The sequence below is a fragment of the Pipistrellus kuhlii genome, unplaced genomic scaffold (genome assembly GCF_014108245.1).
Source record: "Pipistrellus kuhlii isolate mPipKuh1 unplaced genomic scaffold, mPipKuh1.p scaffold_m20_p_8, whole genome shotgun sequence".
Classification (NCBI taxonomy): domain Eukaryota; kingdom Metazoa; phylum Chordata; class Mammalia; order Chiroptera; family Vespertilionidae; genus Pipistrellus; species Pipistrellus kuhlii.
The window spans coordinates 20,552,605-20,568,755 of NW_023425584.1; the positions used below are offsets into that span (position 1 = coordinate 20,552,605).

Below are 16,151 nucleotides of genomic sequence, written 5' to 3' on the forward strand. Positions count from 1 at the left end.
GTTGATAGTTGTGGATACATGGTTGGGTCTAATGAGAACTATATACATCCCTTGAGATGCTTCCTTAATTTCTAACTGCATATAAAGCTTGTTATAAATTAAATGAAACCAAGAGCAAGCAATCAGCTTACTACAATCTGAAATGAAGGAATTCTACAAATCAAATGAGCCTGTCAACTTACTCAAACAAAACAAAGACATTTTTAAAATAGCTATAAAATAAAAAGGTACTTAAGGAATTGCCCTAGCAGGTTTGGCTTAGTGGATAGAGCGTCAACCTGCAGACTTAAGGATCCCGGGTTTGATTCCGGTTGCAGGTTGCAGGCATGGTTGGGTCATGTACAGGAGGCAACCAACCAATGTGTTTCTCTCATATCAATATTTCTGTCTGTCTTTCTGTCTATCTTTCACTCTCTTTAAAAATCAGTGAAAAAATATCCTCGGGTGAGGATTAGGAAAAAGAAAAGAAATGGTGAAATGATCTTTTTCAGCATCTTGATTCAAGCAAACCAAGCATAATCAAAAGGACATTTTGCTGACAGTTGGGGAAATTTTAATATGGACCAGGTACCAGACAACAAAAGGAATTAATGTTAACTTTGCAAAATGTGGAAATGGCCTTGTGGTTATGCTTTTTTTCTTTTTAATTAAAAAAGGCCTTATCTATTATGGATGCATATTGAGGAATTTACATGTGAAATTATATCTGGGATCTGCTCTCCCTAGTTACATGAAATACAACTTTTAATCTTCACATTATTGTTGATCCCATATTACAGATAAGGAAGTTGAGGCTTAGAGAAATCAGGTAGCCTTTCAAGTCCACAGAACCATGAAAAGCTAGAATTGGGATTTAGACCCAAAGTAGTGTGCTTCTAGATCCTACAGATTTAATTATGCCCCATTACCTCCTGAAGGGATAAGCTGATATTTAACTTGGTAGAGACACATTATAAGAACTTGTTCTTTTAAATTATATGTGTGGTAGGTTCACACCGTAATATTCAAAGTCCAAATTTATTCAGGGAATTGATCAATGCTAACATCAATGTCACATAACAGTGTTTTAAGTGTTAAGAAAATTTTCTAAGTTCTTTTTATGTACTTTAAAATGTCTCTACTCGACAAAAATGATTCTTTAACACTTAGCTGTGCTATTTTATATATTGAAAAATTGCTAATTCTCCAGTCTCAGTTGGTATTCTTTTTTTCATTGTGCTCCCTCCAATCATGGAGAATTGGACATCCCTTCTGGTTGGAAATTGCCCCTCATTTTTGCCTAATCACCTTTGACTCATTGTTCAGATTCCAGGGCAATTGTCACTTCCCAAGAAAGCCTGCAATGGTATTCTCCATGTGGGCAAGAATGTGTTGTTAAGCAAAAAGAAAAGAAAAAATGTGTTGGTTACCATCACAGCTAGCACATTGCCTGGCACATAGTAAATACCAATGAATACACTTATTGGATGAATTAATTAATTAATGGATGAAAACTATAGTCTTACTTCTGAAATAAGAGATAAAATGCACCAAGTTTTCATTCCAGTTCTTAGTCCTTTTCCTGAGATATAAGGGGAACTGACCAAGCACCTCAGTAAGAGCACCACATATTAGTACACCAAACCATGAGTCTGTTGAACACTTTTGTCTTACTCAGTGGATCCAGCAAATCGAAGGAGCAGAAGCTGCCCTGCACCAGAAAATGATGGAATTGGAGAGTGACATGGTGAGTACAAAGATGAGGTGTCATAAAATTAAAGGAAATTGAATAAACAAATGGGAAATGACTGTTTCCTACCAGTTTTATTTGGCAGTGATGAAAGTTTATAGTCCTCCCATTATTTGGGGTAGATACCATGGACGTTCCCAGAAGACTCCAAGAACTGTTCAGATTGAAAGTACCCTTAAAAACTCTTTAAATTCACAAATATTAATTACACATTCAACCTGTATTGGCCCTGTTCCAAGCATTACTCAGGACAGTCACCAGCAGAATAAGTATTGCAGGTGGTTATATACTCAAGGCAGTCATACACACAAAGAAATAACTGAATGTACTTGGGGCTGTATTATATACAAAGATATATTTTTAAATACTAATGGGAAAATGTGCACAATCTGAGAGGCACACAGAAGCTGAGGACTGCAAGGGAACATTAGATTTGTCTCCAGTTCCTATTGGCTCTGCCTCAGGAACAGACACCCATTAAGTAGCATTGTGGTGGTGGTTGGGATTGCCGCCACTCTCTGAATTCTTATCTATCTTTGTGTTTGCTAATCATACACAGATGACATCACATGAGTTTTTCATTATCCAACTCTGCTATATTACATTTCATAACATCCTTACAAAAATACACTGTCATAATACATTTGCACAGATATACTTATTAGTGAACATTTATCTTATCAGAATCTCTTGGATTGACATAAAAACCCTTTAAAGCATTGTTCATTATGTCTTTTGTGCTTCTTTCCATTGATTTCCACATTGTCTGCTTGAGACGCTGAAAGTTGAACTATTTCCCTCACAGACAAAATCGATGACCTTACAAATACTGGTGATTTGTCTTGTGATGGAATTAGAGAAAACACTGATCAATATGATTATATATCACTTTCTGGTTAACTAAGCTGACTCTATTTATCAACATGGCCCTTTTTTATAGGAACAATTCTGCAAAATCAAAGGCTATCTGGAGGAAGAATTAGACTACAGAAAACAAGCTCTGGACCAAGCATACATGGTATGTACAGCAAGCCACCAAGAGACCCAGAGTGTCTACATAAAATACTATGGAGGGAAACATCCAATTTAATTTGTCGTGCCACATACTTGAATAGACTGCAGTGTGCAATGGTTTATTTATTCAATGGTTTCCAGTTCTTACTTTAGAAAACATGTCTCTAGCTCTTTTTGTTTTAATATTCTTATAATACTTAGTAAATATTTTAATTTACTTTAAAATTTTTAATTACATTTATATTGTTATATAATATTTTAATGAAAGACAGACTGCATGGCGGTGTAGATTAAAGAGAAAATGAATTCAATCCAATGGGGAACCTCATTTAGTGATAGAGTAATAAAATCTTTAATGTTTGTTTTTAATTCACTACTTCCCACAACAACTCTAAGAGGTATAGGTGGTATTATTCCTCTATTACATATGAGGACATGAAGGCTTAGAGAGTGAAAAGAATCTGCCCAAACTGGTAAGTAGGTAGTGTTTAGATCTGACTGCAGATATTGTGGCCATCACTACCATAACCCAGCCACCATGAGCAAAACTGTATCAGTAAATCGGCTGGATCTTCTCTCCCACAGATCATGCTGAGTGAGGAGCACACTTGACCCACTCTCCTGTACAAAAGTCATAACAAGCAATTCCTAATATTGGACTAGAGCTTGCATTTCTCCTGTCCATAGGCAAACCCCCCATCATTAATTCACAATAATGACTCAAGAGAAAAGGACAGACTTAGGAGAGGAACATTTCAGGGAGTTGCTTGTAGAGGTTTCTCTAATGCTTTCCTGGAAGCAGCCTGCATCACTTTTGGGAAAAGAGGGAAGCACTTAGTTTCTGCTCATAACAAAGATGAATCGGTGTTTCCCCTTCAAGATGAAGAGGAGGTTCTCAGCATTACTTGATGGGGAAAGGAGAGACTGAGTTGGTCACTAGAGAATAAAAAAGGAAACAATTCTTCCCCTCCCTTCCCACCCTTTATCCTTGCCTCCTCTACCTGTACATAAAAAAATTAAGCTGTGTATACTCATTCAGACAACAGTATTTAACTTTAAAAAGATGAGATCTGCATAATCTATGACAAGAGTTAGGAAAACATCCCTCACCAGGGCATGTCTGTTTACCTCTGTCGAAGTCACGGGGAACAAGACTGTAGATTTTGGCAACTGTGTCTGAAACATGTTTCTAAAAATAAAAAAATAAAAAATAAAAAAGTAAAATTAAACTGGGATGTAAGGAAGAGTACACTATTCATCTAAAATAAGAGAAGATTTGCCCAGATAGTGTGGCTCAGTAGTTAAGTGTCGATCTGTGAACCCAGAGGGCAGGGTTCGATTCCTAGTCAGGGTACATGTCCGGATTGCAGGCTCGATCCCCCAGATCGGATCGGATCATGCAGGAAGCAGCCAATCAATGATTCTCTTTCATTAGTGATGTTTCTACCTCTCTCCCTCTGCCTTCCTCTCTGAAACCAATAAAAAATATATTTTTAAAAAACAGACCAATTCCAGAGATCAAGGCCATTTTTAGATCATATTTCCTGATTTTTATTTTAAGAAGAAATATGAGGATTATAAAGCCATCTTCAGGTAAAGCGGTCTGTCATGTGAAAGAGTTGTGGCATTTTGTGCATTAATTTTACCTCTAATTTCAAGTATTTTATTCCAACTTTAACCACTTTTCAATGCTTATTTCTAAAAGTATGGCCACCAATAGATGTCTTTAAATATTTGAAGGGCTGTCAAATGGGAGAGAAAACAAACTTATTTTTAGCTACATTTCATAATATAAGAATGTACTGTTATTATAACAAAGTAAGAACTTAAAAAAATGAAAGTTGTCCAAGAAAAATAACAAATCTATCATCATTTAAGAAGTTAACATATTGCCAAAACCGGTTTGGCTCAGCAGTAGAGCGATGGTCTGCGGACTGAAAGGTCCCAGATTCGATTCTGGTCAAGGGCGTGTATGTTGGTTGCGGTGCCAGAGGCAGCTGGTCGATGTTTCTCTCTCATCAATGTTTCTAGCTCTCTCTCTCCCTCCCTCTCTGTAAAAAATCAATAAAATATATATATTTAAAAAAAGAAGTTAACATATTGGATGAATGATTCCTATGGACTCTTATAAAGGGGATTATTATATGGGTAGTTAGTCTAGACAAACTATGAAATGCATTTTATTGCTATGATCCTATATGACTAACAACACATTTTTCCCATACACACATGTATGTGTACACTCGCACACCACATAGAAAATGCTCAATTCCAAAGTTAGACTTTTCTCGTTTCATTTGCCAGAGAATCCAGGAACTAGAAGCTACTTTGTACAATGCTCTGCAGCAAGAAACTGTTATCAAGTTTGGTGAACTGCTGAGTGAGAAGCAGCAAGAGGAGCTGAGGACTGCGGTAGAGAAGCTACGGCGGCAGATGCTGAGGAAGAGCCGAGAGTATGACTGTCAGATCCTTCAGGAGAGAATGGAGCTCCTGCAGCAAGCCCACCAGGTGAGGATGAGTGACTTCCATGTAGGGTTGGTACTAAGCAAATGGGACTTGGTACCAAGTACACAGTGCTGAGTATGGGTGTGAAGAAGCCTAGGAGTGAGATGCTATTTTCAGAGTAAAGTAAATCACTTTTGTTTTCTACGTACATTTAGATAAGGGAGGGCTGTTTTGCAATGATTCTATCTCAAGAAAATTGGCATTGTAGAAGCACTGCATTTTACTACTTCCTGCAACTGCTTTGTCATGAAATACACGTTGACTCTTATGGAGCCTGATTCTCCCTGTTATGGGGGAAGGCCAGGCTTTCTCCAGGACAGGAATAATGCTCTTATCACACAATCTGAATGGGATGAAAGAGCCTTTCCCTTTATTCCCAGAACAAACAGCAAGAGCAACAAGGCTTGGAAGATGCCACTTACTTCCTGGCATTTGCTGTGTGTCAGCAAGTAAACTAAGGGCTCTACTTATATCATTTCATTTAATCTATAGAGCCCAGGAAGGTAGATATCCTTAAAATCCCAAGTTAAGAGAGAATGATTCTGAAACAAGAGCGCTTAAATGGTTTGCCCAAGATGACATAGAGAGTAAGCAACAGAACCAGAATTACAACCCAGGTCCATCGGACTCCAAGGCCACTGTGTGTAACCACTTTCCTAACTGACTTATGCAGCTTGAGTTGTGTGTGATTTGTGATTCATCTATACCAGCGAGGTTCAAAATAGACACCCAATATTCACTTATAGCCCAAATTCTTCATCCAACTCTTAGTTTGTGTCTTAGCTTAGAAGGTGAGGAAAAGGTCAAATGCAGATCCCATAAGAATTCCAGAATTGGAAGTGCCAGGCTCTATAGTATTTGGCACTCAGTAGCTGTAACTCTATAGTATCTGGCACTCAGCTGGTACAAAAATCCAAATAGGCTATACAAGAAGAAGGAATCATGTGGTCAGCAGAGATCAAGGTGAGTGGAAAAGGAGCAGGGGTTATTTGATAACATCAGTAAGAACAGTGTGTGGGCAACTTGACACTTAGCACACCTAGGATGTAACTGGGAGCTTTGTGGCTAACAGATTTCCCAAAATAACAAAACACTGAAGCCATTTGTCTAGTTGACAGACAGATTCAAAATTATTCCTGGAACTTTATCATCTTTAGGATTAGTTGTGCTATTTTTCTTAAGTTTGCTTTTTCCATGATTTGTCAGTTCCTTCCTTGAAATGTTTATGGAAGTGTAATCTCTACTGGCCAATAGTGTTTGGTGAGGAAATTTCACCCTGAAACAAAGTTAAAATAAGGTTGAAAAGAAAGGTTGGCAAAAACCAATGGGCTTGTTTGCATTTGTGTTAGCTTTAGTCAGTTTTTACGGTAGTCACAACCAACCAAAAATCTTAATCCAAATGGTTTACAAAGACGTTTGTTTCTTGTCCACTAGTTCCAATTCACACTGTCTCGGTTAGGATGCAGCATTCCACAAGTCACATCCCACCCTCCAATACCAATCCCATGGCCAAGCCCAAGGAAAATGGGGTGGGGACTACATCTCTCATGAGGAAAGGGTCTGCAGGGATAAACCCATTAGAGAGGGTTAGCAAATAATTCCCACCACCAGTGCAGGTGGTTTTGAAAATGCAGCAATGGGTAGGGGAAAAAATGTATATGTGATATTTCCAGCTGCTAATACTATTGCTTATGTGTTTATAGAAAGTTTTAGATTGGTGAACAATCTTTTTCTTCAACTTAATGCCCACTAATGCTTTTCCTTTTTCTTCTGCCTGCAGAGAATCCGTGACTTAGAAGATAAAACAGACATCCAGAAAAGACAGATAAAGGACTTAGAGGAAAAGGTAGGTGTTAAGGTCAACATCTATTTTAATTTTACTTTGTAATCTGAAATGAATACCAGTTTCACTCGCTGTGTGTGTTCTTTCTTTCATCTCGGTTACTATGTACTTGGCTTAGGCAGGTGTGTAGACGTGGGCCTCACCTTGAGTCAGGCCCCGGGATCCCAGCGTAGGTGCTGCCCTTGGTACTTTGCCTTTTGTGTTGGCTCCCATTCTTTTCTGTACGTGTTGTCTTTCCTCAGTTTTCCCTTCTTCATCTTTATTTCCTTTTCAAACTTTTCTTTTGAGTTTTATTATTCTGCTTTCTTTCAAAAACATTTTAGCACCTTTAAAAAAATCCCAATATTATTCATAAAAGCCCTTTATTCCTGATTCTGCAGTTTCACTTCAAAAATAAATTCATAAATGTAGATTGGTATATGATAATCATGCCCTTCTGTCACTTCCTCATGCCATTTCCCCCAGTGTTCTGGAAAAATCACTGCTTCTTCGAAGCGAACCAGCACTATTGGGGAGTTAAAGCACAGTCTTTCTTAAAGAGGACCTTTGCAGATGTGTGTGTGATGGGAGAAGGGGCACTCACGCAGAGATGCTAAACAAGCTCTGTTGTGAATTAAACAGTCTGGCACAACCAAAACTTACCCAGCTGGTGAGGCCAGGAGCGCCTGCTGTGGAACACAGTGAAGATGGAGAGAGGTTTTCCCAGAATTCCAAACTGATGGGCTGGAAGTCACTGCCTGATCCCTACATTGCAAAATAATATAATGCTTTGCTATATCTCCCATAGTCACCCAAGAAGAAAATAGCAAACCATGTGGCATTTCTGAGACAGTGGTTAGAATTTGGTTCAACCCAGGTTACTTCTGTAGTTGTCCACATATGTGGGTTCAGATGGAGCGGGTGAGGAGCCATTAGCCAGACCATCAGCCACCTGAGTTCTTATGTAGGCCGGTTGTTACGTCCTTATTTGACATTGCATAAGAACCCCTGTGTCTAAGGCATGTCTAGAGAATAGGGATGATAACACTTGCATTCACCTCCTCTCCATGAGGAACAAAGCAGGTCACTATGTGAACATGTGAAAACACTAAAAAAGTCAAATTTTAAAATATACATTTTTTAATTACCAAAAATATACTTCTGCAAAATTTTGAATTTGAATTTTCCTCATTTCAGAAGTATTCTCCAGGATTGAATGAGGTGAAGTTAAACAAGGACTTAGTCTAATTTCCCAAGTTTTTGGCAAGAAGATCCACAGAAGGCAGGATTTCCCTACAGCTTCCCTGGTTGTCAAAGGACACGATGTCTTCCAATGGCCACATTTTTGAATGTCGAGTTCTTGGCTCTAGTAATTCTCTGCTAATCCTTAAACAGCTCTGGGGCTGGCTCAAGGACGAAGTCACAGCTAAGTTCGTTCTGCCCCAGAAACTTCAGTTCAGATCCTATTCAACTGAGGATAACAAACACCAGATTTTTTTTTAATCTACTAATGTCACCCCGGTGGCCATTCTCTTGATAAACCCCATAGAAATGTTGGGAGGAGGGAGAATAAGATTATGTTTAGGTCAGAATTTCTTTGTCAGCTTTTCATTTTATGGATCTGACCTTTCTAAACATTGATGATAATGAGAACATATACTTAACAGAAAATATGGATTCTTTAGTTATCAAAGCAACGTTTTCCACATATAGGAGTAAATTAAGTCATTTCAAAAACAATCCAGTGTGTTTCTGATTAGACCTTGAGTGAGAGATGTGCATGTTCTATTTTTCTATTCACTTGACCTCAGTTCTACTCATCTACAAGCCTAGTAAAAATGCTGAAGGTCACTTATGTCAGAGCTAGTCTCGTCTTTTCCTTGGAATACTCAAACACCTTCTCAAGGTACATGAAATATCCTTTCTTTGTTCCTAATTCCCATGCACACCGTTAATATAAATCAGGTGATAACAGCAAACAGCAAAATTGCCCCAAATGTGCAGCTTCTCACTGTATTCAAAGCACTTTCACTTCCATCATCTCATTTGATTCTCATAATTATTCTGGGATTCTTGCACAGCAAAAATAATGATCCCCTTAATCAAATAATAACTCAGAGATTAAATAACTTTCCCAAGATTGTATAATCACTCCATGGCTAATCAGGACCAGAGGTCTGCCCACCACACTGCATAGACTAAGAATCTCATTACAGGCTGAGTGGTTCGGCATCTCCTCATTCATGCCCAAGAAGCAGTGCCGATATTTGACCTTCTCCTGGAAACAGTGGAAGCCTCCCATTCCACTCCTCCTCCATCCTCTCCTGCTACAGGTGTCACCATAGCCCTCTCCATCTTCAAGGAATGAAATAAAAAGGACCATTTCTGACTAATAGAATAGTCAGTGGTACACGGCTCTTAGCACCATGTTTGCAACTTGTTCGTGCAATTTTGCCATAGTGAAGCAAGAGCCTTCTAACCAGTGACATTAAAGGAAATGTGCAAATAACATGTCCATCATATGAGAATGTTGCACATGCCATACAGGAAGCTGTGTGTAACAGAATGCTCCTGGAGACTGAGGACAAGACAAAGACTTCCTGCCTCTGTAAGAGGAAATGGCTTAAAAAATCAGTATTGGAAAAAACTGACCTCAGTGTGACCTTTTATAATTAGTATAGAGTTGGTTATATACTAGTGCTACACAAGATCTGTTGGTCCACCATGTGTCTGTTTCTCTAGTGAAGATTCTTGGTGAAGATAAACAAATCAGCCTTCATTTAACTTCTGTAGGTCAGGTAAAGTGAGATCTATTTCAGAAGCATAAAGGCTTGAATAGCACCATATATTTATTATCCAAAGTGCCCACCGATGTACAGGCAGAGGGCCACACAAACCCACTGGTACAGGACAGACCTAGTTTATACCTGTTGCCCTGGTGTAATTACTGATAGTATCCCATTTCCTCCTCTGGGGTATCCCACTGTGGTTAATTTGACATATATTTACCCTACATATTACTATTCTTCCAGATGAGTCTTAGACCTAAAACCTAACACACTAACCAATCAATGACAGCATTGAGTGACTAAGTGTATGCTCTGATAATATTTTGTGTTTTTGAAATAATCTTCCACGCATTAAAAATTAGACAACAACATATAATAGAGTAAGACATGAAAGGTCCATGCTCTAAACTTCACTATGCCATGAAATTATATGAAATCAATCTATGATGAAATGATCTGTGCTTTTTTTTCTGTACTTATACAATTAAGTGCTTACACCAATTATCTGTAAGACCCTCTCAGAATTCTAAAATGTATGAGTCGATGTTAGCTGAACACCAGTTAGTTATTCATTGTGTTGTTTTGCCAGGAGACAAATAAAAGGTATATTTTTTTAAACCAAAGGTATCTGCTGTTATGTGAGAAGTGATCAGACAAACAATGTAGAAAAGCTGAGGTTTGTACTACGTGAATAGCACTTCAGAAATTCAGATTTATGTAATCTTCTTCTTTTTCTTCTGCAGTTTCTGTTTCTATTCTTGTTCTTCTCTCTTGCCTTTATTCTATGGCCTTGATGTCAAGGTGCCTCTTAAAGGTAAGATTCCATTTAATTCTCAAAATGTGATTCTGATGGGTATATACATGTAGTTATTGTTATTAGGCCCATGTTTAAAAGAATACACATGGTTTGATTAGCTTATATGCTACAAAATGAAAAACGGATCCAATCCAATTGGGTGTTTATTGGAGAAGTATAATGAGAATGAAGATTTTTTTTCTTCTAATTAACAGTTTTGCTTTGGGAAGTCACAATGTCTGTGGATCTCAGTATTCTTGTCGTAATCGTTACACAGAGAGTTGCTTCCATAGCTTCAAAATGAAGAAATATATATATTTTCTATTTTTAAAATTCTGATATCTGTGAATCCTAACAAGCTAATAAATGATTGATATTTTTAAACCCTTTCTCCCCATCTGTCTTCATCAAAACTCAGGAAAGCAAGGAAGTAAAATTGAATCTTGGGTTTTCAAATAAGATTATTGTCAATGTCAATTTAGAAGGAAAAAAATAGAATAGACTTATTGTTTCAAGTCAAGTCCATGTCTAAGTAATCTTAGGCAGTGATTCCCAATGCCATTTAAAATAAAGATCCCATGGTCTTCCTGTGACTTAACTCACTGAAGCAGATTTCTGGGTAGTTACACAGTGGGAGAGATAGAGAGCAAGGATTGATCTATACTTTTAACAAACACATTAGGTGATTCTGATATCCACCCAGGTATGGAGACCACAAATCTCAATACATACCACCATTTAAAAATGAGAAAAGGCTAGCTCTATTCTCAATACATTAATCACAGTCTGTGACAGCTTTGGTTATCCTATTAAGTTATGTTAGTCAAGGATCATTCCTAGAGCTCATGTTACTTAACCTTTTCTGTAAGTGGAAGAGAGACTCTTTCTTTTTCCATGGGTATCAATCAACTCGGTGACCTGCAGGTGGAACACACAAGCAGAAGGGCTTCAGCATGCACCAGGAAGGAGTTAGGCAGATATGCCCATAAAGTTATGTCTTCCTGTAACGAGCTCTCTTGCTTGATTGCGTCCAAAATACTTTCTTTACAGAAAGACAAATATCCTTCATCTGACATGAAGGCTGATAACCTTGCAGCACATACAGAAGAGGGCTGAGTCTCTCAAATTGAATGAGAATATCTTAAGTGAAATGGATGAGATTCTTTAAGAAAAGATCAAAACATTCAGTGTCAAAACAAAACAAAACAAAAAGCAAGCAGCCCTCCCCCAAAGAACAATAAATAAACAGGCAAATAAAGTTCATGAGATACAAGTACTACATGGGAGGTTAGGAAAGAAAAGTCCAACTTCATAAATAAATACTAGGTAGGAAAGGAGTAGGTTTGCACACAGACATCGATCATGGCTAACACTTATGTGGCAGGTACTGTGTTAAGCAACAGATACACAAATCCCCACAAAACCCCCATATAAACCAGGTGATAGTAACAAAATTGCCCCAAATGTGCATAATCTCATGATATTCAAGGCACTTCTACTTCTGTCATCTCATTTGATTCTCATAATTAGTTGCTTTAGTTGTTGTTATTTTTTTTTTACCAGTTGGAGGAACTGTAGCTTGTAACTTTCCCAAGTCCACACAGCTATTAGTACAATTCTCAGGCCTAAGGTTTGTACCTAGACAGCCTCATTCTAGAGACCACTTTTAACCACCATATTACGGCCTCACAAATGAAAGAGGGCATTTCTCTCACATTCTGAGCATCATTCATGTCCATGTGTATCAGCAAGCAGAGGCATCCGCCCCGATTTGTGTGGGACTCCCTACTAACTGGGTATTGAAATGACAAGGCCCTCTATACCTTGTAATCCCTTGAGAGCAGTACAAGATTTGAGTTGCTTTTCCTCCTGAGTAGACCTTAATTGACACTTAGTAATTATCTGTTGAATAAAAAAACACTACTAATAACAATATTGCAAATTAATGTAGCAGTGTATCTGGGTGGTATAAAGCATGCACGGGAGAACAGCTGAGGAGTGTACAGTCTTAAAGTTACTCAATTTATAGATATTCAACATTTTGGGAGACTGCCTTTAAGTCTATTTGTTTTATTATTATTATTTTAAATCCTCACCTGAGGATATGTCTATCAATTTGAGAGAGTGAGAGCGAGAGCGAGAGCGAGAGCGAGAGAGAGAGGGAGAGGGAGAGAGAGAGAGATATGAGAGAGAAATCAATTGGTTGCCTCCTGTACATGCCCTGACTGAGAGATCAAACCCCAAACCTTTTGGTGTACAGGACGACACTCCAACCAACTGAGCCACCCAGCCTGGTCAAATCCATTTTTTTAAACCAAAATAGTTTTACCCAAATGGATTTTCATGACAGACATGAAGACAGAAATTATACATGTGCGATTTGAAACAGAATTTAGGATTTATCTCTCAACATGTATAAGTTGAAAAATTTCAGGTGAAAGACTTTTGTACTTACATACATATTTTAAATATACAAACACATATACACACGCATTCACCGTACAGTATCTTTTCTATACATTGAGGTCAGTTTTCTTATTTACCCGAGAATATGGGAATATTATAGCTATAACCAGTTATTTAGAACTCTCATCACAGCGGGATGTAAATATGAACATAATCTATTTTTTCTCAAAACATAGCTTAAACTCGGCTTCTGTTTTATTTCCCTCTTTCTTTGTTTCATTAAATCTGAGGTTGGTTCCCAAAATTTTTAATCCCTTTCAGTTCTTAGAATTCTAGCTCAGATTAAAAATTCTGTCTCTGCCTCTGCTTAATCTCACTTCTTCCCAATGCCCAAAGGTCGGGAAGGGGGAGGGAGCAGAGTATGGCTCTAAGGGAGCTCTTCCCCTTCCCTCCTCAAGGCTCAGCTCCTCTGGAGGGCAGGGAAGAGGAAGCAGAGCAGAGGGACATGCCTCTCCATTCCAGTGGTAGTCAGTGCCACTCCCCTGGATATTATTGACCAGGTCTCAATGCCTGTTTGAAGGGAGGTGATGAAAGACTGATCATGTCAGGGACATAGGTCTGAGTTCATCAGAAGCTGTGCGGAACATGCTCACTGCACTGTTCCCTGCCTGATGGAGGCCCTAGCTCACCCCCTGCTACTCTGGATGCCACCATGGTGGTCCCAGTCACAACTTCTTGCTGGGGAGGAAGCTATTGCTCCAGTCTCTGCCCATCATCCCCCTCCAATTCTCTGCACAGATAGACAAAGGAAGATGAGCATTGCTCTGTACTTGAACGGTAGAACATGAGTCTCCTTTGTAAAAGTGCCGGCCTATCTTTCACTGTGCCTTTTGGTACTCCCTCCCTGCCACAGTGTGCTCTCACCTCAACCACTGCACCTCCTAACTACCCCTTCTCCTCTGGGGCATATCTATCCCTCCTTTATCCCAGCTGAATATGGTCTTTTGGAGCAGACCAAGTGGCTCTGCAAATATGAATTCCAAATACTTCTGGCTCTCACATATGGTGGGAGTTTCTTTGAACCCAGAAGCACCCTGGAAGTACTAAGTGCCTCCTGTTCCACCACTTCAGATCATGGTCAGCATTCCTGGGCGCCAGCAAAATCCTGCTACAGAATTAGTATCTTCATTATATAGATCGGGATGCTAAGGCTTAGAGAAGTTAAATAACTTGGCCTTGGACAGCCATACAGTGAGAACATGGGAATCCCATTTTCTCCATCCATGTCATTCAGTCACTGAAAGTCATGACGTTATACAGCACCTAACAGCACATCCTCTGCACCATTTCCAGCTTTTCTTAAAGGAAAGCACTATGTCCTAAACTTTTACCAAAGTGAAACCCAGGCACATGGATTTAAAGAGGAACAAGTCTTGACTGGCATAGCACAGGGAAGTACCTTTTCAGGGACATATCGTGGATCAACCGGGATCCCTGTGTGACGAACTTCATAGGGAATCCTCAGATCAGGGCCTTAGAGTGGAGGCTGCCACTGGATATATTATAGTTTTTGGGGAGGAAGTGTGACATCTAAAGAAATCCCTGAAAGGCACAGATAGACCTGCTTTTTAATGAAAAGTTTTCATTGATTTTAGAGAGGAAGAGAGAGAGAGATAGAAAAATAGAAACATCGATGATGAGAGAGAGTCATTGATTGGTTGTCTTCTCCAGCCCCCTATTGGGGATCTAGCCCACAACCTGGGCAAGTGCCCTGACCGGGTTTCAATCTGGTGATCTCTGAGTTCAGAGGTTGATATTCAACCACTAAGCCACATTGTCTAGACCAGAACTACTTTTAAAATAATATTAATATTTGGGGCATGATGATTTAATTGAGTTTCTTCAGGCCTCACCTTGGAAGGCCCAGAGGAAAAGGTAATAATGATACCTCATGTTTCAGGCCACTTACTGTGAGGCAAGACCTGTTCATTGCTTTAGATGCATTATGTTGCAACAACTTTTGACATAGTCTATTTTCTCATTTAAAATTAATGTAATTAAGCTTAGATACCTTCTTTATGTAACTTGTACAAGATCATACAACTCAAAGAGGTGGTAAAGAATAATTTTTTTTTCCTTAAAAGCATTTTGTGTTGTGTTTTTTTTTTTTTTCTTCTGTTTCAGCTATTGACAGAAATGGTGATTAAAGAATATTCCCTCTGTCTTACAGAGTAACCGAAAACACGGATAATTCCCCAGAAAGACAAATGCTTCTAAACCCTCAAAGATGGCAGAAATGTTTACAGCAGTGAGAGAGAGATCAAAAGCTAAGAACTACCCTGTAGCCAGGACTACACCTGTGTATTTTAAAGCCATTGTTCAAGGTTTCTTACTTGACAGTTCCTACATGACCCTGGTGAAAATCTACAATATATGCTGCATTTAATGAAACATGTATATGTCAAGCCAGAAGAAAAGAACTATAAACATATATTGTGAAGACACAAAAAACAAATCAGCAATGGAAACAGATTCAGAAGATCACACAAAGATGTGTCTTGGGCATGGAACCAAAGTTACAAAGAACCATTCTACCCCTGCTATGCAGGGGGGGTCATTTTAATGTAACACCACACCCCATGGAAACACTAGTCCTGAAATAAACATCATTTAAAAAAATCAAAACAAACAATAAAAACTAGGGTGGGTGGGAATGAAGCACGAGGAGTACCTATGAGGAGCTATTTACAATAAAACGTTTCATTTGAAAAGTCTGGTTTCTTACTACAGGGATTTGTTTTCTGTCTTTCTTATTGTTTAAAACTCAGGAACAGAGACCTCTGCCATGTGAGTGGGAAGGAAAGTGCTCTCCGGTTGGTTTTTCTGCCAAAGGTGGAGTGCACCCCACAGCGGAGAGTTGAGATGTGGCACACGGTGACCCCAACTGCCCTGGCAGCCAAGGCGGAGGACCCCAGCGAAGGGGACATCAGACACAGAAGCAGATTTGATGCTCCCTTGACCTCCTCTCACATCCGTCTTGCTCCAGGAACAAGAGACTGATCTCATTCATATTGAAAATGAAGAAGACGA

General features: G+C 38.9%; 1 protein-coding gene across 3 annotated transcripts in view; it reads left to right on the forward strand.

Moving 5' to 3' along the window:
* The window catches only part of JAKMIP2 (janus kinase and microtubule interacting protein 2), a 133,380-nt gene extending 117,548 nt beyond the window's left edge, over positions 1-15,832 (forward strand). For 2 of the 3 annotated variants that reach the window (XM_036424374.2, XM_036424372.2), the window contains 6 exons: positions 1,658-1,726; positions 2,670-2,747; positions 5,048-5,251; positions 7,029-7,094; positions 10,603-10,673; positions 15,292-15,832. In XM_036424374.2, coding sequence (XP_036280267.1) covers positions 1,658-1,726; positions 2,670-2,747; positions 5,048-5,251; positions 7,029-7,094; positions 10,603-10,653 — 468 coding nt within the window. In that variant the 3' untranslated portion in view covers positions 10,654-10,673; positions 15,292-15,832. The remainder of the gene's footprint in view (positions 1-1,657; positions 1,727-2,669; positions 2,748-5,047; positions 5,252-7,028; positions 7,095-10,602; positions 10,674-15,291) is intronic. The other variant, XM_036424373.2, reaches the window with a different exon arrangement.
* The last annotated feature ends 319 nt before the right edge of the window (positions 15,833-16,151 follow it).